Source organism: Drosophila busckii, chromosome 2R, assembly GCF_011750605.1.
Source record: "Drosophila busckii strain San Diego stock center, stock number 13000-0081.31 chromosome 2R, ASM1175060v1, whole genome shotgun sequence".
Classification (NCBI taxonomy): Eukaryota; Metazoa; Arthropoda; class Insecta; order Diptera; family Drosophilidae; genus Drosophila; species Drosophila busckii.
The window spans coordinates 2,373,608-2,391,056 of NC_046605.1; the positions used below are offsets into that span (position 1 = coordinate 2,373,608).

The 17,449-nt window shown below is 44.2% G+C and overlaps 5 protein-coding genes across 6 annotated transcripts; 2 read left to right on the plus strand and 3 right to left on the minus strand.

Annotated features, from left to right (window-relative positions):
• Window positions 1–1,390: 1,390 nt before the first annotated feature.
• Window positions 1,391–3,583, minus strand: LOC108595375 (coiled-coil domain-containing protein 93). The gene is made up of 5 exons (XM_017980602.2): window positions 3,424–3,583; window positions 3,158–3,366; window positions 2,337–3,101; window positions 2,169–2,282; window positions 1,391–2,110 (listed from the first exon to the last, which is right to left on the minus strand). The coding sequence occupies exons 1-5, from the start codon at window positions 3,505–3,507 to the stop codon at window positions 1,522–1,524; spliced, it is 1,761 nt and encodes a 586-aa protein (XP_017836091.1). The 5' UTR covers window positions 3,508–3,583; the 3' UTR covers window positions 1,391–1,521.
• Window positions 3,584–3,688: 105 nt separating this feature from the next.
• LOC108595321 (protein arginine N-methyltransferase 5) lies at window positions 3,689–5,851 on the plus strand. Its single transcript, XM_017980541.1, has 5 exons — window positions 3,689–4,113; window positions 4,166–4,610; window positions 4,667–4,832; window positions 4,890–5,564; window positions 5,624–5,851. Exons 1-5 carry the CDS (start codon window positions 3,738–3,740, stop codon window positions 5,777–5,779), a joined length of 1,818 nt encoding a protein of 605 aa, XP_017836030.1. The 5' UTR covers window positions 3,689–3,737; the 3' UTR covers window positions 5,780–5,851.
• Window positions 5,852–6,117: 266 nt separating this feature from the next.
• LOC108597328 (kinesin heavy chain) lies at window positions 6,118–11,081 on the minus strand. The gene is made up of 4 exons (XM_017983820.1): window positions 10,388–11,081; window positions 8,705–9,164; window positions 6,760–8,642; window positions 6,118–6,693 (listed from the first exon to the last, which is right to left on the minus strand). The coding sequence occupies exons 1-4, from the start codon at window positions 10,532–10,534 to the stop codon at window positions 6,256–6,258; spliced, it is 2,928 nt and encodes a 975-aa protein (XP_017839309.1). The 5' UTR covers window positions 10,535–11,081; the 3' UTR covers window positions 6,118–6,255.
• Window positions 11,082–11,379: 298 nt separating this feature from the next.
• LOC108597356 lies at window positions 11,380–15,657 on the plus strand. Of its 2 annotated transcripts, none has more exons than XM_017983872.1 (3): window positions 11,380–11,874; window positions 11,929–15,031; window positions 15,092–15,184. In XM_017983872.1, the coding sequence occupies exons 1-3, from the start codon at window positions 11,533–11,535 to the stop codon at window positions 15,097–15,099; spliced, it is 3,453 nt and encodes a 1,150-aa protein (XP_017839361.1). In that variant the 5' UTR covers window positions 11,380–11,532; the 3' UTR covers window positions 15,100–15,184. The 2 variants fall into 2 exon arrangements, with proteins under 2 accessions (XP_017839361.1, XP_017839360.1); XM_017983871.2 differs by having other exon boundaries at window positions 11,382–11,874; window positions 15,084–15,657.
• A 364-nt stretch (window positions 15,658–16,021) lies between these two features.
• LOC108594933 (basic helix-loop-helix transcription factor amos) lies at window positions 16,022–16,731 on the minus strand. The gene has a single exon (XM_017980067.2). It carries the CDS (start codon window positions 16,586–16,588, stop codon window positions 16,022–16,024), a length of 567 nt encoding a protein of 188 aa, XP_017835556.1. The 5' UTR covers window positions 16,589–16,731.
• Window positions 16,732–17,449: the final 718 nt, after the last annotated feature.

A 17,449-nucleotide genomic window follows, 5' to 3' on the forward strand; every position in this document is an offset into this window, starting at 1 on the left:
TGTGTGACAATTTCAGTAATTTGTTATTCAAACACATTGCGAATCGATTATACGCTTCGCATGCTCCCTCCAATCGAGCAAATATGTTGATTGACTTTTGTCAAGGCTTATGTGTGTAAGTGTGTGTGTGCGTGTCTGTGTGTATTGCCTTTGTGTGCTGCACAAAAAGGCAAATTTGCCTTGGTGTGTGTACGCATGTATAAAATGCCAAAGCAAATACAAATGAGGAAATGAGTAAGTCAAGTCAACCACCTAAGCCCCCGTCGGTAACCCCCTTTACACACAAATACGCTAACAACGCCAGTGGAAGTGCGTATGCCATGCATGGTTGAGTTTATGAGACCTTTGTGTGTGTATTTGTGTGTGATAATGCAAAGCTCATTATCACACATACACACACAGTTAAATTTAAAGCTGTCGACACTCCCCAAGGTTAAATATTTGTCATATGTGGGCTGCCATCGAAGTGGGTTAAGGCCTGCACAACTGACCAACTACCTGGCCATAAAGCATTCACTTGGCACTTGGCTCTTTGGTCTTGTGCAATTGTCTCAATGTCAAGCGCAAGCCACCTGTTGTCCTGCTGGCAAGTCAGGGACTTGCAACTTGTTGAATTGAATTGATTGCCACATTGAAATTTAATTGCAATTGGCATTGCTCAGCGCTCAGTTTGAATGTTAAGCGGCAAGGACATTAATTAACAAACAGGCAGGCAGCCAGGATGCCAGCATGTCAGCTGCTGCCAGTTGAAGTGGCACTGATTGCAATTGCCATGCGAATTGCAGTTTCAAGTGCAACTAAGCGGCCTGCATATTAATTGCGTGTGGTAAGCTCCTTGCTACACCTAGAAGCTATATATAAAACGCACATATATTTAAGTACAGTAAACAGTCGCTAATTTTATTCTTATTCCTCAGATGAATAATTTAATTTAATTTCATTGCCTTTCGTTGCTTTTAACAATATTGCAATCTATTCTATTAAATGTTGTTTTTATTACTATTAAATTTGCGAGATTCGCTGTGAAAAAAGCATTTTTGGCACATCCTTGGCTGTCGCACATGAATATAAACTGCACTCGCAGCTACTTGACAGCCCTGACAGTTACACGATAAATATACTGCACATAAAATATATATACATACATTCATACATGCGCTGTTGTTCACTCGCACTAGCAGCTTTGTTTCGTCTGCCAAAAGGTTAAAGTTAAGCTTGACAAATGTGGTGCATTTACTGCGTATACTTGATATTGGCAGTCAAATAATAAATGGCAGCCAAAACAGCAAATGCGCATAATTGAGCCAAAGTACTCGCTCTAGTTGGCAGCCAAGAGCAATTAATGCTGCTTTAATTAATACAAACGGACGAGTGTATTTTGATTGAGGAGCATAGTTTAATTATATAATAAATTCAATCAGCTATTAAAGTAAATATCAAGTGAGCAATGCCCGAGCTACATAAGTTAAATCTAATTACAGTTTATATTGCTGTTGGATATTCAAACTTTTGGCACTACATTCAAGATGTGCCCGCCTTTTGCTTAATTGACGACAGTTGCTGCTGCAGTTGATCGCAGCGCTGGCAGTCGCGTGTTAGCTGCTTGACAGCGGCTGCATATTGGCGCTGCAGCTCGAGCAGTGATTGTAGTTCCTCATTAAGCTCGTCGCGTCGCATGCGTTCCTCGTTATATTTGTGGCGCACTTTGTCCTGTGCGCTACGCACGCCATCCACAATGCTCTCGAACTGGCGTATAAAATCCTCGCGTCCATGTGGACTAAGCATGCCTTCATTGTAGGCCTCACAGATGGAATTGAGCAGCGAGAGCTCCTTCTCTAGGTAACGTTTCTTGTCGTTAAGCGTATTGTAGAGCGTATAATATTGCTTGGTCTCTAAATGCTTGGCACTCATTTCGTTGTAGAGTTCATGGAAGCGTCGTTGATACTGCGCTAGCTCAGTACGATCTGGCACATCCAGTTTGCGTTCAATGGCCACAATGCCACGATTTCGTTTGGCTAAAAGCAAACGTAGCTCCTGCAGTCGCTGCTCCTCGCTGGCAATGGCAGCTGCCTGCGCTGCAGCATCCTGCGCATTGAAGGCTTCCAGTTCACTAAAAAAGAGAGTTTATTTTAGTGTAAGTATATATTCCAACGCTGCTGACAACGTACTCAATTTGCTGCTGCAGTTGCGCCAGATCAGTGCGGCAGCTTTCCTTAAACTCCGCCTCGCTGCGTTTGAGCTCATCGTGCTGCTGCAGCAAGCCACGCACCTTGGCCAGTACTCTGTACAAAATAATTAGTTAACAAATTAAAATACATATTTTCAGTTTCACCCACGTTGCTTCCGCATTGGCTTCAGTTTGCTTATATTCCTCCAGCTCGCTGTTAAGTGTCTTTAGTTTGTCCTCTTGTTCAGCAGTTTGTTGGCTCTGCGTGTGCTCTGCTGCCTGCAGCTGTTCAACATCCTTTATATAACGCTTGATCTTGTGCTCTAGCGCTATTTTAGCGGCATCCAGTCGCTTTTGTTGATTCTGTGTTTTCAGCTCTTGTGCATCAGTTTCCATTTCCAGCTTAAACTCTGCGTAATGCTGTTGCAACACACTGCGCGCGTTTGGATCCAGATCAATGCGTTTTAGCGTAGAGCTCTTATCCTTGTTAACAATAGACAGTTCATTCAGCTGTTCGTCCAGCTCAGGCTCCACTTTGTCCTCCTGTTTTTGCTTGGGTACGGGTCCATTATCACCATACTCTAGCAGCGTTAGGCGCACACGCAAGTCATCATCATCTGCAGTGGACTCCGGACGTGCGTATTGCCGCTTAGGACTGTAAAGATCCTGTACGGCTTTTATGTTAACGGCAGCGTGCCTTATTTTTGTAAGATTGTCTTTATCGCTTTTATATTGATAATGATTGTGGAACTCGCCTACAGCAAATCTTTTCAGTCGCTGACCACGCTCCTCACGATTCTCCACAGAAGTCTTGACCAGCCATTGTATAACGGGATGTATGGCTAAGAATTCTAATCCTTGCACCTGATGGGGTTCAAGGCTGTGTGGACATTTCATATCGATTAGCACAGTTACAATTTTTTCCACAAGCGCGCTGTAAGAGACAAAGCTATTAAATTGTACACATAATTATATTAATCAGTAGGCTACATCTTTTGTCCTATTGTCAAATTTTCATGGAAGAGTAAATCTACATCCACATCGTAGTCGCAACACTCAATGCACCATGTCATGCCGCCTACAACTTTATCAAAGGCGGACAAGCCCTTGATGCGCGCCCTATAGTAACCAGCAGCTACTAGCATGTCAAATGTGTCCAGCTCCTTGGCAGCAGCATCCGTATCCTCCCGGCGTTCAACCTACAACAACAATTTGTGTTTAGGCTTGTTTACAATTGCTAAAGTCTGCTTTCTTACCTGGATTTCACGTCCCTCTGCATCGAAGCGCGTTGCCAACTTGACATTTGGCAGGATCTTGGAAAAAACATCGCGATTTGCCATTTACAGCATTAATTACATGCTATTCTACAAATAAATAAATAGTTGCAGCAAATATAGGCGATTGTTGTTGTTTCAGTTGCAGCACTTGCTGGATGATAGTCGCTGATGCGTTACTAATTGGTGCTGTGGAGGTCGACGAATTGTGCGTTTACCAACACTGTCTCTCTTTCTGGTGTGTTTGAAGCCGTTGCACGCATTTATAAAGAATTTACCGCAATAAAAGTCTTAAAATGAATTATTACGTGTGCCTACACCAGGAGGGCATTAGCAGCATAAGTAAACTTATACACAAGGCGCATGCCAATAACTATAATGTGGTTGCTACTTCAATAAATGCCAACATGCTGCCCATGGATCCACTACCAACCGACCCCACATACCCGGCCACCTTGCTAAGCGCCGTTGAATGGAATTCCAAAATGATTTTCATGCTCTCCGATGTGGATGTTGATTCACCGAATGAGAAACTTCGCCAGTACTCCAAGGAGGCCTTGTTGCGGGACATAACTTGGGCAGAGCACCTGCAAAACAATGGTAGCGTTATGGTGCGCTTGCGCGGGCCCAACAATGACAATCTAGCCGATATTATTAAGACCAAGGCAAAAGGTTAGTGCACTATATACAAATGTTGTGCTTACTAATGCTTATTAAACTGCAGGCAACTGGTTTGTGCACGTGCCCATTACAAATCCGGAACTGACTACATTTGAGCATCGCCAGGATGCAAGCGAGAGTGACATAGAGCAGGCGCAGGCAGTTGATCCATGGTCTTGGTGGAACAATTTACGCTTTGCCATCAATCACCATCCCAAGGTGAAAGTAGTGCTGGAGCTAAGCGATTCGGATCGACCTACACGTGAGAATGTGCGCCGTTGGCTGGGTGAGCCCATCGAGGCTATTATTATTCCCTCTAGCTTATTTGTACGCAATCGCAACAACTACTATGTACTGCTCAAGGAGTGGCAGGTCATCATAGGACACTTTATCTCAGTACGCGCCAATATTATTATTTCCACGAATCCAAACGATAATGCCATTAGTCAATATGCGGATTATGCCAAGAAACTTATCAATGACAACAGCGATACACACGCTTTAAACAAGTGAGCGAATATTCATTATAGCTTAGAAGTATTTAATATATTTATTTCTTTTATAGCTATGAGAATATGCTGGAGATACCGCTACAACCGCTCTGTGATAATCTGGACAGCTATACATATGAGATCTTTGAAACAGATCCTGTCAAATACAAACTGTACCAAGAGGCAGTTAAGCAGGCACTACTGGATCATGTCAGCGACAATGAAGCGAAGCGAAAAAAGGTAAAAATTCGATTTAATCTATTCTATAAACTTTTTTAAGTATAATTTATTTTTTAGATAGTTGTTATGGTGCTAGGCGGTGGGCGTGGTCCGCTGGCACGTGCTGTGTTTAATGCCGCACAGCTAACCAATTCCAAAGTGCGCGTCTACATTATAGAGAAGAATCCGAGCGCCATACGCACGCTTTCCAATATGGTTAAAACATTATGGTCGAAGCAAGATGTGCATATCTTTTCCAAAGATATGCGTGAATTTCAGCCACCTGAGCTGGCCGATATACTAGTGTCTGAGTTGTTGGGCTCATTTGGCGACAATGAACTCTCCCCTGAGTGTCTGGATGGAGCGCTGAAGCTGCTCAAACCGAATGGTATTAGCATACCCTGCAAATCCACATCGTATATGAATCCTCTCATGTCTGCCGTGCTGCATAACAATGTGAGCCAGCTTACAGGCACTGTGCCAGCTTTCAATTGTGGCTATGTGGCGCTGCTGAAGAACGTCTATCACATCGATGAGCCACAGGCTCTATTTGAGTTTATACATCCAAATAGAGCGGCAAAGGTAGACAATACGCGAGATATGGAGCTGCACTTTAAGGCCGTGAGTGACTGCGTACTCAATGGCGTTGGGGGCTACTTTGATACACAGCTGTATAAGGACATCGTATTGAGCATAAATCCATTGACGCATACGCCAGGCATGTTCAGCTGGTTTCCCATGTTCTTCCCAATTGTGAGTTTATATTGTCAATTGTCATGAGCGTTAAGTTTAAGTCCCTTTACTTTTTACAGCATCCACATAAGATCAAGGCGGGTGACAGAATTTCCTTTAAGTTCCGACGCTGTGTAGACAAAGAGAAAGTCTGGTACGAATGGCAGTTGACTGCTCCAGAGCTGGGCGACGTGCATAATGTGGGAGGCAAGGGCTACAATATGAAATTGGGATAGAATCGCACAGCGCGTAACGAATGCAATACAATGTGGGATATTTACAATTAGAGGTTAAAACCAAAAAAAAAAATAAACTATAGATAAAGTAAATAATAAAAAAAGTGTGTAACATAAGTTTCGTCTGCGACTTTTATTTATTTATGTAATTGTTTATGTTTTGAAAAGTTTATAAATATGCTTAAATGTAGTTTTATAAGTCCTTAAATATCTGTGGGTTGCTCTGCTCTGCTTCGGCTATTAAAAATTTAATTAATAATTTCTCTGTTTGCCGCGCATTTCATTTACTTTTTTTGTTGTTTTTTAATTATTTATAAGTGTTTTTTTTATTATTTTTTTAATATATATATTTATAATGTATATTTAAAGCGCTGCACATGAACGAAGCGAAGGCATTTCCATTACGTTTAGTTTAAATAGATTAAAGCGGAGCTGAACTAAAACGTTGCACTGGACTTGGTTAGTGTGGGCATCATCTAGGAGCTGACCGGCGTCAAGCCAGCAGCACCTGCTGCACCAGCACCACCGCCGCCACGTATAGCGATTGCACCCTGACCAGCGCGTATAGGCTTGGCAATTTGTGCTTGAGGTCCACGTCGGCCCAAATGCTTCTGTCGCACGGCCTCCTTGATGCGATCCACCTCATACTGATAGCGCTTGCGATCCCGCATGGCGCCCTCCTTTGCCTCCTTGAGAGCCGTCTCAAGTGCCTTGACACGCTCCATGGTGGTCCGCAGACGCTTCTCCAGCTTGGGCAGTTCGCAGCGCAGATCAGCATTGTCGCGCACCAACTGCTTGTGCACCTTGGTCAGCTGATCCAGATTGTTCTCCAGAAAACTAATCTTTTGCTTCTGCGCCAGCGAGCCGCCATCCTCCTCGCTCTCTTCGTTTACCACATTCTTGCGAATGCGTTGCTATAATGTAAAGAAAATGAGTATTAAAAGAAATCTTAGACTTGGTAAAAGACAACGCAGACGCACCTGTAGATCCTGCACAAAGAGTTTGCGCAGATTATGCAGCGTTTGCAGCTCCTTTGCCACAGTATCTTCCAGTCCCTTGAGGTCCTTGCGTGCCTGTTCGCGCCGCTCGTTGGTTAAGATAATGTCCTGCAGTTTGTTCGACTTGTCGGCCTCCTCCTGCTTGAGCTTCTCATAATCCACGCTCATCTGTTGATGAGTCAAGAGCAGCTTCTGATGCACATCCTTCATCTCGTTCATCTCATGCTGCTTGGCGACGATTTCATCGCGCAGCTCCGACACCTGCTTGGTGTGAGCCTCGCGTAGTTCATCCATCTGCGAATCAAACATGGAGCGCAACTCCTCGGCGCGTTGTTTCTCCTCCGCATTCACGGCGGACACATGCTCGGCAGCCTTGAGCTTGGCGCACTCCTCGCGCAGCGAATCGATTTGCTCCTCCAACGAGCGTTTCTTGTTCTCTGCCTCACGCATGGACTCCTGCAGCGACTTCATGCGCGCCTCATGCTGCGAGATGAGCAGACGATACTCGCCCAGATCTTTCTCATACTCGCTAATCTTCTTGTTGGAATCCAGCTGCAGTGTTTCCATGTTGGCGCAGCGCTGTGCAATGTTCTTTGCCTCCGTTTTCATTTTGCTGATATACAAACGCGCCATAGTGAAGTCCTCCTCCACCTTGGCGGCATCTGTGCCTGCCAACGCGCTCATCTTGAGATCGATTGCCGTATCGTTGGGCGCAATGGCCTGGCCCACCTCGCCCAGATCGCGCAACAGATTCGTCAACATCTCGGTAATGCGCTTCTTCTGATGCGTTGACATGTCCTTCAGCTGCTGCAGTTCCGTGGACGCGGTATTGTACTGCGTCTTGTTTTGCTGCAGTTCCTCGTTCAATGCATCGATATCCTTGTTCTTGTTATCAATCTCCTGCGACTTTTGATCATAGTTAACTGCCAACTCCTCCAGCGCCTGCAGCACCTCCTTAACTTCCTCCTTGGCGGACTCGTTCTCCTGTTGGATGCGCGCCATCTCCGACTGCAGCGCTTCGTATTCCCGTCGCGCATTTGCAATCAGCTCCTCCTGCTCCATGACTTGCTCCTTCAGCTGCTCCGCGTACTGGCTCTGCTGGTTGATCTCCTCATCCTTGTCATCCAGCTGCTGGTACAGACGCTCGCACTCTGTGGCCAAACGCGCACGCTCATCCGCCGCAACGCTGGCAGACATGTTGGCCAGAGCTGTGCGTTGGGCAGCGGCGGCGGCAGCAGCACCAGCGGCTGCATTTGCAGCCTCCAGCTCAAGATTCGGCGTGCTAGCCTCCATGAGATCGTCCATATTGATTTGCTCCTCCGTCTTGACGGTTTCGCCTGCTCGCCAGCGTGCCAGCTCTATTTCTAGCTTCTCCACCTTGCCCTTGAGTCGTGCGTTCTTCTCCTTCTCCTTTTCGTAGCGCCGCTTCCACTCCTCCGCCGTCAGCTCCTCGTTGACGCAGACCACATTCTTGACCGTCTTGGCGCGTCGTCCAAAGTCGAGCGTGGACTTGGTCTCCGACTCATTGAAGCTAGCCGGCGAGCAGCAAATAACAATTGTTGTGCGTGCGTTGCCTCCAAGAGATTCCTGCAGGATACGCGTTAGCTTGGAGTCACGATAGGGTATGTGCGTCTTGTTGCCATCGGCCAGCGCTGAGATAACATTGCCCAAAGCCGACAACGACTTGTTAATGTTCTTGGCCTCGTCCAGCACGGTGCCTTCCGCGCCTGTCTTGGATACCTTCTCCGAACCGGCTAAATCCACCAGATATAGCTTGCCGGAGAGCTTCTTTTGATTCTCAAGATTTTCCTGCTTCACATTGATGAGGAACACGGAATGCGAACGGGATGAATGCTCGTTCATGTCTGTAGTGAATTAATAGTAAAAGTTAATTGAAATAGTGTAAGTGTGTGCTGCAGTAACTCACTTGTCACCGCAATGTGGCGATTAGATTTGCCCTCCTCAATGACCTCAAACACATCCTCGGGCGAGGAGACAAATCGTTCCGTCGCGCCCTTGACATAAGGCACACGGTTTTTATCCTCATGCACGCTTAGATTAATCTTGGAAACATCGAGCAAATCCCGGATCTTGTCCATATAGATCTCATAGTACGAGACCTTAATGTGAAACTCCAGATTCTCCTCCATGCCATAGATGTGATTGAAGATATCGTTGACGATGCGCGGGATAATACCCTGCTTCGCCGAATCCCCAATCACACCCTCCATTGTGTGCGTCTTGCCAGAGGATGTCTGGCCATAAGCAAAGATTGTGCCATTGTACCCGGCAAGTACATCCGTTACTATCGACTTGGCCGCCTCATTGTACACCTTCTCCTGCGATGCATTCGGCTTGAAGACTTTGTCGAACAGGTAGACCTTGCCCTGGAATACAATATGGAAAGCGTGTAAGTAGCATGATCAAGTGAAATTTCCCCTCCCTGCCCGCTCAACAATTTCAAGCTTTAGCTGCTTTCAAATCATTTTTCAACGCTTGGCCAAGCTAAGACTTGAGACTAATGAATTTTGCCTACAAGCGAATGAGGAAACCAAAGCGTATGTGTAGATAAAATGATGAAAATTATATTGTGTTGTGTGTGGTTCTTTTGTTAGTTGCTCAATGGAATTTCTTACTAAAACTTGAGCAATAAGTGCATTTAAGAAATTAAAATTGTAATTGTAAAATTAACCTAAAAGAAAATGTTGCCGTCATTAGCAGTAAATTGAGATACAGTAAAGTCTCGATAATCCAGACATTCAGTTTGAATTGTATTAACAAATAAACAAACTACACGCAAGACTCTTGGAGATTTCGATCAGTGATGATTTCAGTTGTACAATTTACTGACAGCTGTAGAATGCTTTCTGAAACATTAATATTCACAAAAAAAAAACTTGAAAGTTTTACTACAACAAATATAAAAAAACAATAAAAAAAAAAAACGAGTCTTATTGCTGTCATATGTATTGTTGTATTTACAGTTTGGGTAGCTAGTGTGTATGACTCATTGGCAAAAGTGAGTGAGTGGATGAGTGTGGCAGCAGCTGGTGGCAAGGCAGGCAGCACACACACACACACACACATATTACGACCACCAACACTCACACAGAGCTATAGTTTTTGAGGGCAAAGTTGACTGAAATTAAGCTAAACCCATAAAAAGGCTGCAAGGTAGCATTGGAATCGCTACAGTTAGCAAAGTTAACATGCACATGGCCAAAGCATAACAAGTTGCTTTGCTAGTGGGTGGCACTGCCATTCATACCCACACACACACAAACAGACACACACCTATGCCAGCAGTGCGTGTGTTTGTATGGAAAATCAATTTAACGCTGCGCTTGCGATTGAGTTTATTATTTGCAACATTTTTATTTGGCCACAACTATCCAAATTGCTTAAGACACGCGGCAACAATTCGAGCGCTAATTAGTTATAATAAATGCACACACACACACATACACATTAGCGTAATTGTCTACTCTCTTTTGCTCTTAGGCAAAGGCTAATGTACTGTGCTTAATGTTAGCGCATGACGTCACCGCTTTCCAGAGCATGATGTGATGTACTCATACATAGTTATTTTTTCATTAAACTTTTTATTTACCGCTATGGATATGCAATTCTCCTCCGCATTGTTGGGAAACTTGACCACAAATTTGGAGCCGGCACGCTCCTCGCTATCGTTCAGCGGCCTAAAGCGGCAGACCACTTTGATGCTATCCTCAGCGGGAATTTCGCGCTCCGCAGACATTTTACTAGTTTTCTAGCCTAGAGCACACCCACACACGCACACACACACACTTTTGCACTTTTTCAGTTACGAAGTTTGCACACACTAAAAGCTTTTAGCCACTGCATACAGACTTAGACTCTGCGCCTCAGTGTTCCTTAACTTTGTTGCTTAGTGTAGAAATTCGTTGTACTATGAGCATACATATGCACTTAAAAATGTACATTCAAAGTAAATAAGACCGCGTTTATGACAATGACATTCCACCGTGCCACTGCTTAACAATTTTTATACACTTTTCTTTCGGTTTTTCTGCAATTTTTTTCGCTCTTTGAAAATGCAAAGAAAATTTTTTTGTGGTTATACCAGACACCAAGTCACAGTCAAGTGTTATTGTTGTTATCGCTGCGAATGGGCCGTATTTTGATTAAGCTCGAATATGCGCTGGCCCGGAATGTTGTGCAGCACGTTAAATGCACTCTTGTATGCAATTGTTTTGAACTTGTTCCACTTAAATTTAATTTTCTTAGCTGGATTAAAAATTTATTTGTTGGATATACGGTCTATTGATTGTGGCGGCGCGCCGATAGCAGATTGCAGTGCTCGGCAATGCGTCCAGCCATTGCGGTAAAATATATTTTTCCTTTTTATATTAACATTATTATTAAGTATTTAAGTTTCTTATTATAATAAGCAATCTAACTTACTAACTAATAAACTATCTTTTGCATATTGGCATTAAATAGGCCTTCGTTAAGTTTGAATATTTCGTTGAGTTTGACTGCAACATTGCTCAGCACTGGCCTCTGAGATTACTGCCTGATTTTAAACTTATTTTTTTTACTCATTTATTTTTGTTTAACGTGTTTGTAACATTTCACATTTGGCATACAAAATTAAAATAAAATTGTGGAAAACGTAATAAACTGGTTACCATAGCCAAAAAAAGAACTATGTTATAGTAGGCTGCAGCTAACAGTTAACGGTCCTCGTAAAAAGTTCCTGCTTGTCTTAAAAAAATGGCGGCTTCCAATTGTGTAGATCGCTTGGATAACGAGGTTGTCTACAAGCTTATACGCCTATATCGTGCCAATGATTGTCTATGGAATCCCAGTTCGCCAGGCTATTATAACATGCCGTTGAAGGAGAGTGCCTGGACGCGTATAGCGAGTTACTTTGAGAACAACATGACCGTTGATGAGGTCAAGATGCAGATATTGTCATTGCGCTACTATTTTGATGCAGAACGTTTAAATATTGAGCGCAATCGACTGCAGGGGTATCATTACGCGTCACAATTTCCGTTTTATGAAGAGCTTGAATTTTTAAAAATGATCGACACAGAATTGGAAATTATTGAGGTATTGTGCTAACATAGCTTTCATGCTTATTCCTTAATTCGCTTCGACTTTCAGCCATCGATTTTATCTTACAAGGATCAAATCAATAACATCGTTGAGGAGTCCTATCTGCTGAGCACTGGGCAGAACGGTATCCACAGCGACAAAGTTGATTTCTCAGACGTTGAAGATTTTGAAGGCACCGATGGCTCAGATGAGGAGACAATACCACTGCAGCTAATCATCCCACCGCCCAAGTTGCATAAAATGCGTTTGGAAACACGAGTAGTGTCTGGCAATGAGCGAGGTTTGGAAAGAGAACGCCACAATGACATGAATAATACAAATTATAGAGCCGAGCACAGTGGTTGGCAACCAGAAAGTACCGAACCTAAGGAACAACAAAGCTTGAATGATCTACAAAAAGAATGGCCACCAAAGCAGTTTAAGAGAAAAGTACTAACTGGTAAATACAGAAAGCTCTTGACCGATCATGGCAACATAGAAAATTGGAATAACAACTCTCAGCAGAGCAACCCCAAAAGAGGCTATGATGAAAATGAAGTGGACGCTGAACAAGCATGGGATAATGCTAAGCCAAAAACAAAATGCAAGCCTTTCTATAAGCTTCTAAGCAGAAATGGAGTTGGAAAACTGGCAACGCAGCAGTATAGATATGCTACAAATGGAGGATTGACTGGCCATGCCCCTATACCACAATTTGGAGTGTCGCCAGATGAAACTAACTTGGATGCGGGTGCTTGCGATCACTGCCGTGGAATGAGACAGCAACCGCAATATAATTCCTATGACCAGTATGGACAGCCTCAAGCACAGCAAAAAGACGTACAGTATACGAATCAGCAGCAACCTTATATACGTTACTGCAATCAAAATACCTGTCCCGGCAGATCAAAGACTGCAGCACAGACTCCACGACCGCCGCCGCCCTCTCCTAACCAAGATACCTACGAGGAGGATGAGTTTCCAGCTGAAACACAGCCACGAGAATTAAACAACCAACCAGCGTATCAACAGCAAGATGAATTGGAGCACTACCAACCAGCAATGGAAAATACTCAGCAGCAACCTTATGCCCAGCCTCCATACGATGTGGAAGATGAATATCCAGAAGCTGCAAAGAAACAACCATTTGCAAATGCTCCATTAAACGATACTCATGAAGATCATATGGCTCGTTCCGATGAATTTGCGACAAAAGAGTATAATGTAGAGACGAGACAAGGAGCTTTTAGACAGCCATTATCCACAACTGCCTCTACTCAAGCACCAGAGTTTCCACGTGATGAGAACTATAATGCACAGCCAAGGCAAAAAAGGAGATCACATGAGCCGGTTGATGATGAAGAGTATGAAGTGGAGCCTATGCCACAAAGAATGTATAAAGCACCTGCACCAGTTGATGATGAAGAGTATGAAGTTAACTGTAGGACATTCAGAAAATCAAGAGAATATGAACCGGTTGATGAAGAGTATGAAAGGGCTGCTAGGCCAAGGCGGAACCCAAAAGCATCTGATATCGTGTATCGTTACAATCTCGCTGAGCCTGAGCCTGAAACGCGACCAAGGCAAAGGGGCAGGCGAATTTCGCAAGATGACTATGAGCGTGAGCGTGAGCGACCACCCAGACGAATGGCAAATAGATATGATGACGAGGATTACGTTGTATGCAGGGCACCTTCTGATAACGATGAGGATGAATATAATGACTATTCTTATATGCGAAAGAAAGCCCGAGAAGATAACGATGACGTTGAATTTATTGAATGTCCGTATGTGCAAAAGAAAGCGCCAGACAATCGTGATCGTCGTAGATACAATAATTATGATAACGATAGCGATCCAACTGAGTATGAGCGAAAACCACCATCCAAGCAGCCCCGAGCTCAAGAGTTCAACTATGAAACTCGAGCAGCTGCTAAAAGCCAGCGTAACCCATCAGTGCAAAATAGTCCCGAGTACCGGAATGCAGCCAGAGCACCCGGGCCACGCACACAAGCTATGAAGAATGACGATGCCAGAGATAGCACACAAAAGAAAAGAAAAGCTAACGATAGGAAATTTGACTCGGACGATGATTATGAATATGCCAGAGGCAGGAGCAGTAACAAAAAACGACTTGGCAATAAGAAATTTGATGATGAAGATGACTATGATGAAGGTACGCAAAGAAAGCCACGACGTCAGCAACGAGGACCACATGCTAACAACTTGGAGAACATTCCATGTACAAGGTGTATGCCAAAGCCAGCGTCTGTGAAAACGTATCCTCTATCGGACCTGAATGATTGTGATTGCTGCAAAGATGACGCAGTACCACAGCGAGCTCAAAAAAACGCTTATAGATCAGATCGCCCGCAGAGAATGCCAGAGAAAGATGAATATGCGATGGAGGCTAGACCTAAAAAAAAATCAAGACCACAGGAGCCAGTAGAGGATGATTATGCGCCTGAGCCTTCTAGGTCAAAACGAAAGCCTAAAGCACCGGAACCAACAGAGGATGAGTACAACGTTGAGTCGCCAAGATCGAAAAGAAAGACTAAGGCACCAGAGCTTGCTGAAGAGGCGTATGAAGTAGAGCCCAGGCCTAAAAAGAAAGCAAAGGAGCATGACTGTGATTGTAGTGACGACGTAGATGAAGCCACCAGACCACCCAAACACAGTTCACAATTGCCGAAACAAGCTTCACAGAAAGAGTCTGGCAGTCAGCCTGTCAATCCAGCTCCTTGTGAAGCCGATTGTAATGTCAATGGAGAGTGTGATGAACAAAACGCAGCATATGAAGCGGAGAAGCCAAACGATAATTGTGATTGCATTTGTGCAGAGGAATATAATAGGCACGCTAGGGGGATAGCCATTGAGACAGACATTGATATGTCACTGCAAGATCGAAATTGTGAGTGCCACGATAATGAGAATGATAATGACGATAATGATATGCCACAGCGTGGCGGCGTCAAAGCGTCGCGGAAAATTGCACGTAAAGTAAATAAAATATGCAAATGCACGCCACCTGTGTACAATAGAAACAAGCCTGCCAAGAATGGCGTAGCTGGCGCTAGAACCGATGCTGGCAAGCATCGCAGCAATTCGCCGAGTGGCAAGAGTCGTGGCAGTCATAGGCGCCATCTCAAAGTAGAGGACGATGGTGTAAACAGTAAGTTTACATTTGTTTAAGCTTTTTCAATCTGATGTGTACTATTATCTAGAATTCCAGTACGATGAGTACGTCGAACGCGTACGTTCGGGATTGGAAGAACAGCAGAAACAGAATCAGATACTCATTAAAAGTGGACTAGCCGTACTTTGTTCGCTGCGTATGCCGCCCAATCTGGCAGCAACTACCTACAACATTGTCAGTGATCATATAACACGCCTATCCTCCAAGATAGTGCCTGCGGAGAAGTCAACTAAAGCTGCAGCAACGTACAGTGATATTAAGCGCAAGTCTACGCTCAAAAAGCCAGCATCCGGCACAAAGCTTTATAATCCCAGAGAGCCAAGTCCATTTCGAAACATCAATTATAATGCATCCAAGGCAAATGTGATTATATTACATCCACCCGTGGAAGGATTTCGTTCATCTAAATACTCCTTTGCCATGGAGGAGCCAAAGCAGCACAGCACTGAAGCAAACAAAGTGCCTGCAACGCCTGCTAAGCCCATCAGGCATAAAAGAACTATACGAGATTAACCTAAACTGAAGCCTACTATTAACATAGTTTCTTTACACTACACAACAATTTGCAAAACTAAAAATTTCCATGTAACTCAGCAACTAAATCTAAGGCTATTGTTTTTGTTTAAGTAGCTTTGTTTTATATAACACTTGTGTAGAGTGTATTGGCCATAAGGCACATAGCTTTCATGCAGGGGCGTTATGCATCAATAGCTCTTAAGGACTTGTAGTTAGGGGTATGCCCAACTTATTGTTTTAACTATCAATGAACTTTTTATAATTAATTTATGAGCGCTGCTCATGTGCACTGAAGCATAGCCCATGTTCAATTGATTTTAATGTGCTGCTGTAATTTAATTGCAACGTTGTTCACTTTTACTTTTGCTTATGTATTTTTAAATGTTTTTCATCACAAAGTCTTAACTCTTAATTTAACGCTTAATATAAATATTAATATTTCTTTGCTTATTAATGTTGCAGCTGAAAACTGTTTTCGTCAAAGAGCGTATACGAAGTAGCATCCAGATCTTCACCATCCTCACCATTATGCTCGAGCAGATCGCATAAAGCGCTTATATAGCTCTGAGCCATTTGCAGTGTTTCGAACTTGGACAGCTTCTGATCTATGGAGGGCGCTGGCACCACCTCACGCAGCCGATCAAAGGCTTCGTTGAGTCCGTTCATGCGCTTGCGCTCGCGTGCATTGGCCGCTTGGCGTCGCCGTTTCCGCACCGTAGGACTCAAGCTGGATGCAGTTGAGCCGCTGATGCTGACGCTACCGCTGCCGCTACTCTTGCGTTTCTTGAGCTGCTGCGCTGTGGACTCCGACGGCAGTGTAGTCTGATTGTCATAGTGTGAAGTTGACTGCTCCAAAGTCTGATCCAGAAATTGCCAGTCTGGTGTTAGATAGATGCCTTGCCCGTACTGCTGATGCTGCTGTTGCTGGTTGCCATTGGTGAGCAGCGTTAGATTAAAGTTCGGACTGCCCAAATATAGCGAGCTGTTGTCCTCCTCGGAAGAGTAATAGTTGCTCATGCTGCCGCACAGCTCGAAACTTTCAATGGAACTGACGCGTGAGTGGCACGAGCTGCACCAACGTAAAGCCACCCCTCTGTTGCTGCTGGTGCTGCTGCTGTTGCTGTCGTTGCATCGGCATTGAGCTAACACAAATATTTTTACCGCTGTGCTGACCAAGTTTTTGTAAGGCTATCCGCAAATGACCCTTTGCCCCTTGCGCTGGCGCAGGATCTTCATCATTAACATATCAAGGATCGCGCACCCCTCTCTCTTGCACACATTTAGGGGTTAGAACTCTGCACGGTCTCCCTCTCTCGCTCGCTCGCTCTATTGCTGCCTCGCTTGCTTACGCCTACTACTTGGCCAGGCACGCGTCATAGCTTGCCAAATTGCCGCTATCATGCTATGTGATCTCTCTCTGTTTTTTTTTTTTCTATAATTTGTGACTTTCACGCTCAAGAGCACACAAGCGCGTGCAAGCGAGACAGCGCGTGTGTTTAGGGGTTGGGGTTGCCGAGTCGAGGATGAGCTACCGGCTACTTGGCTGGCACATCAATTAAATTGCTGTTGAACTTCTTTGTGCCGCCCGTTGTCTACTGACCATATGTTGTACTCTCCACTCTCTGAGCACTTCAACCCAAAACAACATATGGCCCATGCTATAAGCCAACACTCAGCCTCTGTCGAGTAGTCTCTTTTAGCTGAGTTTTGTAGTCCTTTTCTCTACTACAACTGCTGCTGTCTTGCAGTCAATACGCGACAGTTAGCGTCCTGACTGTCATTATGCATATAGAGAAAGAAAGGTCATTAAAATAGCTAAGTATAAACTTAAATTGTAAAGTCTTAAGACTGCTTTTGCTTTTTTGCACTGCTGTTAAG

Coding starts and splice junctions, on each gene's coding strand:
- LOC108595375 (XM_017980602.2), bottom strand. CDS start 3,507: ATGGCAAATCGCGATGTTTTTTCCAAGATCCTGCCAAATGTCAAGTTG. Junction 3,367..3,423: donor CAGAGGGACGTGAAATCCAG/GTAAGAAAGCAG, acceptor TTGTTGTTGTAG/GTTGAACGCCGGGAGGATAC. Junction 3,102..3,157: donor TTGACAATAGGACAAAAGAT/GTAGCCTACTGA, acceptor TGTCTCTTACAG/CGCGCTTGTGGAAAAAATTG.
- LOC108595321 (XM_017980541.1), top strand. CDS start 3,738: ATGAATTATTACGTGTGCCTACACCAGGAGGGCATTAGCAGCATAAGT. Junction 4,114..4,165: donor TATTAAGACCAAGGCAAAAG/GTTAGTGCACTA, acceptor ATTAAACTGCAG/GCAACTGGTTTGTGCACGTG. Junction 4,833..4,889: donor ATGAAGCGAAGCGAAAAAAG/GTAAAAATTCGA, acceptor TTTATTTTTTAG/ATAGTTGTTATGGTGCTAGG.
- LOC108597328 (XM_017983820.1), bottom strand. CDS start 10,534: ATGTCTGCGGAGCGCGAAATTCCCGCTGAGGATAGCATCAAAGTGGTC. Junction 8,643..8,704: donor TCGCCACATTGCGGTGACAA/GTGAGTTACTGC, acceptor AATTCACTACAG/ACATGAACGAGCATTCATCC. Junction 6,694..6,759: donor TCTTTGTGCAGGATCTACAG/GTGCGTCTGCGT, acceptor TTTACATTATAG/CAACGCATTCGCAAGAATGT.
- LOC108597356 (XM_017983871.2), top strand. CDS start 11,533: ATGGCGGCTTCCAATTGTGTAGATCGCTTGGATAACGAGGTTGTCTAC. Junction 11,875..11,928: donor CAGAATTGGAAATTATTGAG/GTATTGTGCTAA, acceptor TTCGACTTTCAG/CCATCGATTTTATCTTACAA. Junction 15,032..15,083: donor AGAGGACGATGGTGTAAACA/GTAAGTTTACAT, acceptor ACTATTATCTAG/AATTCCAGTACGATGAGTAC.
- LOC108594933 (XM_017980067.2), bottom strand. CDS start 16,588: ATGAGCAACTATTACTCTTCCGAGGAGGACAACAGCTCGCTATATTTG.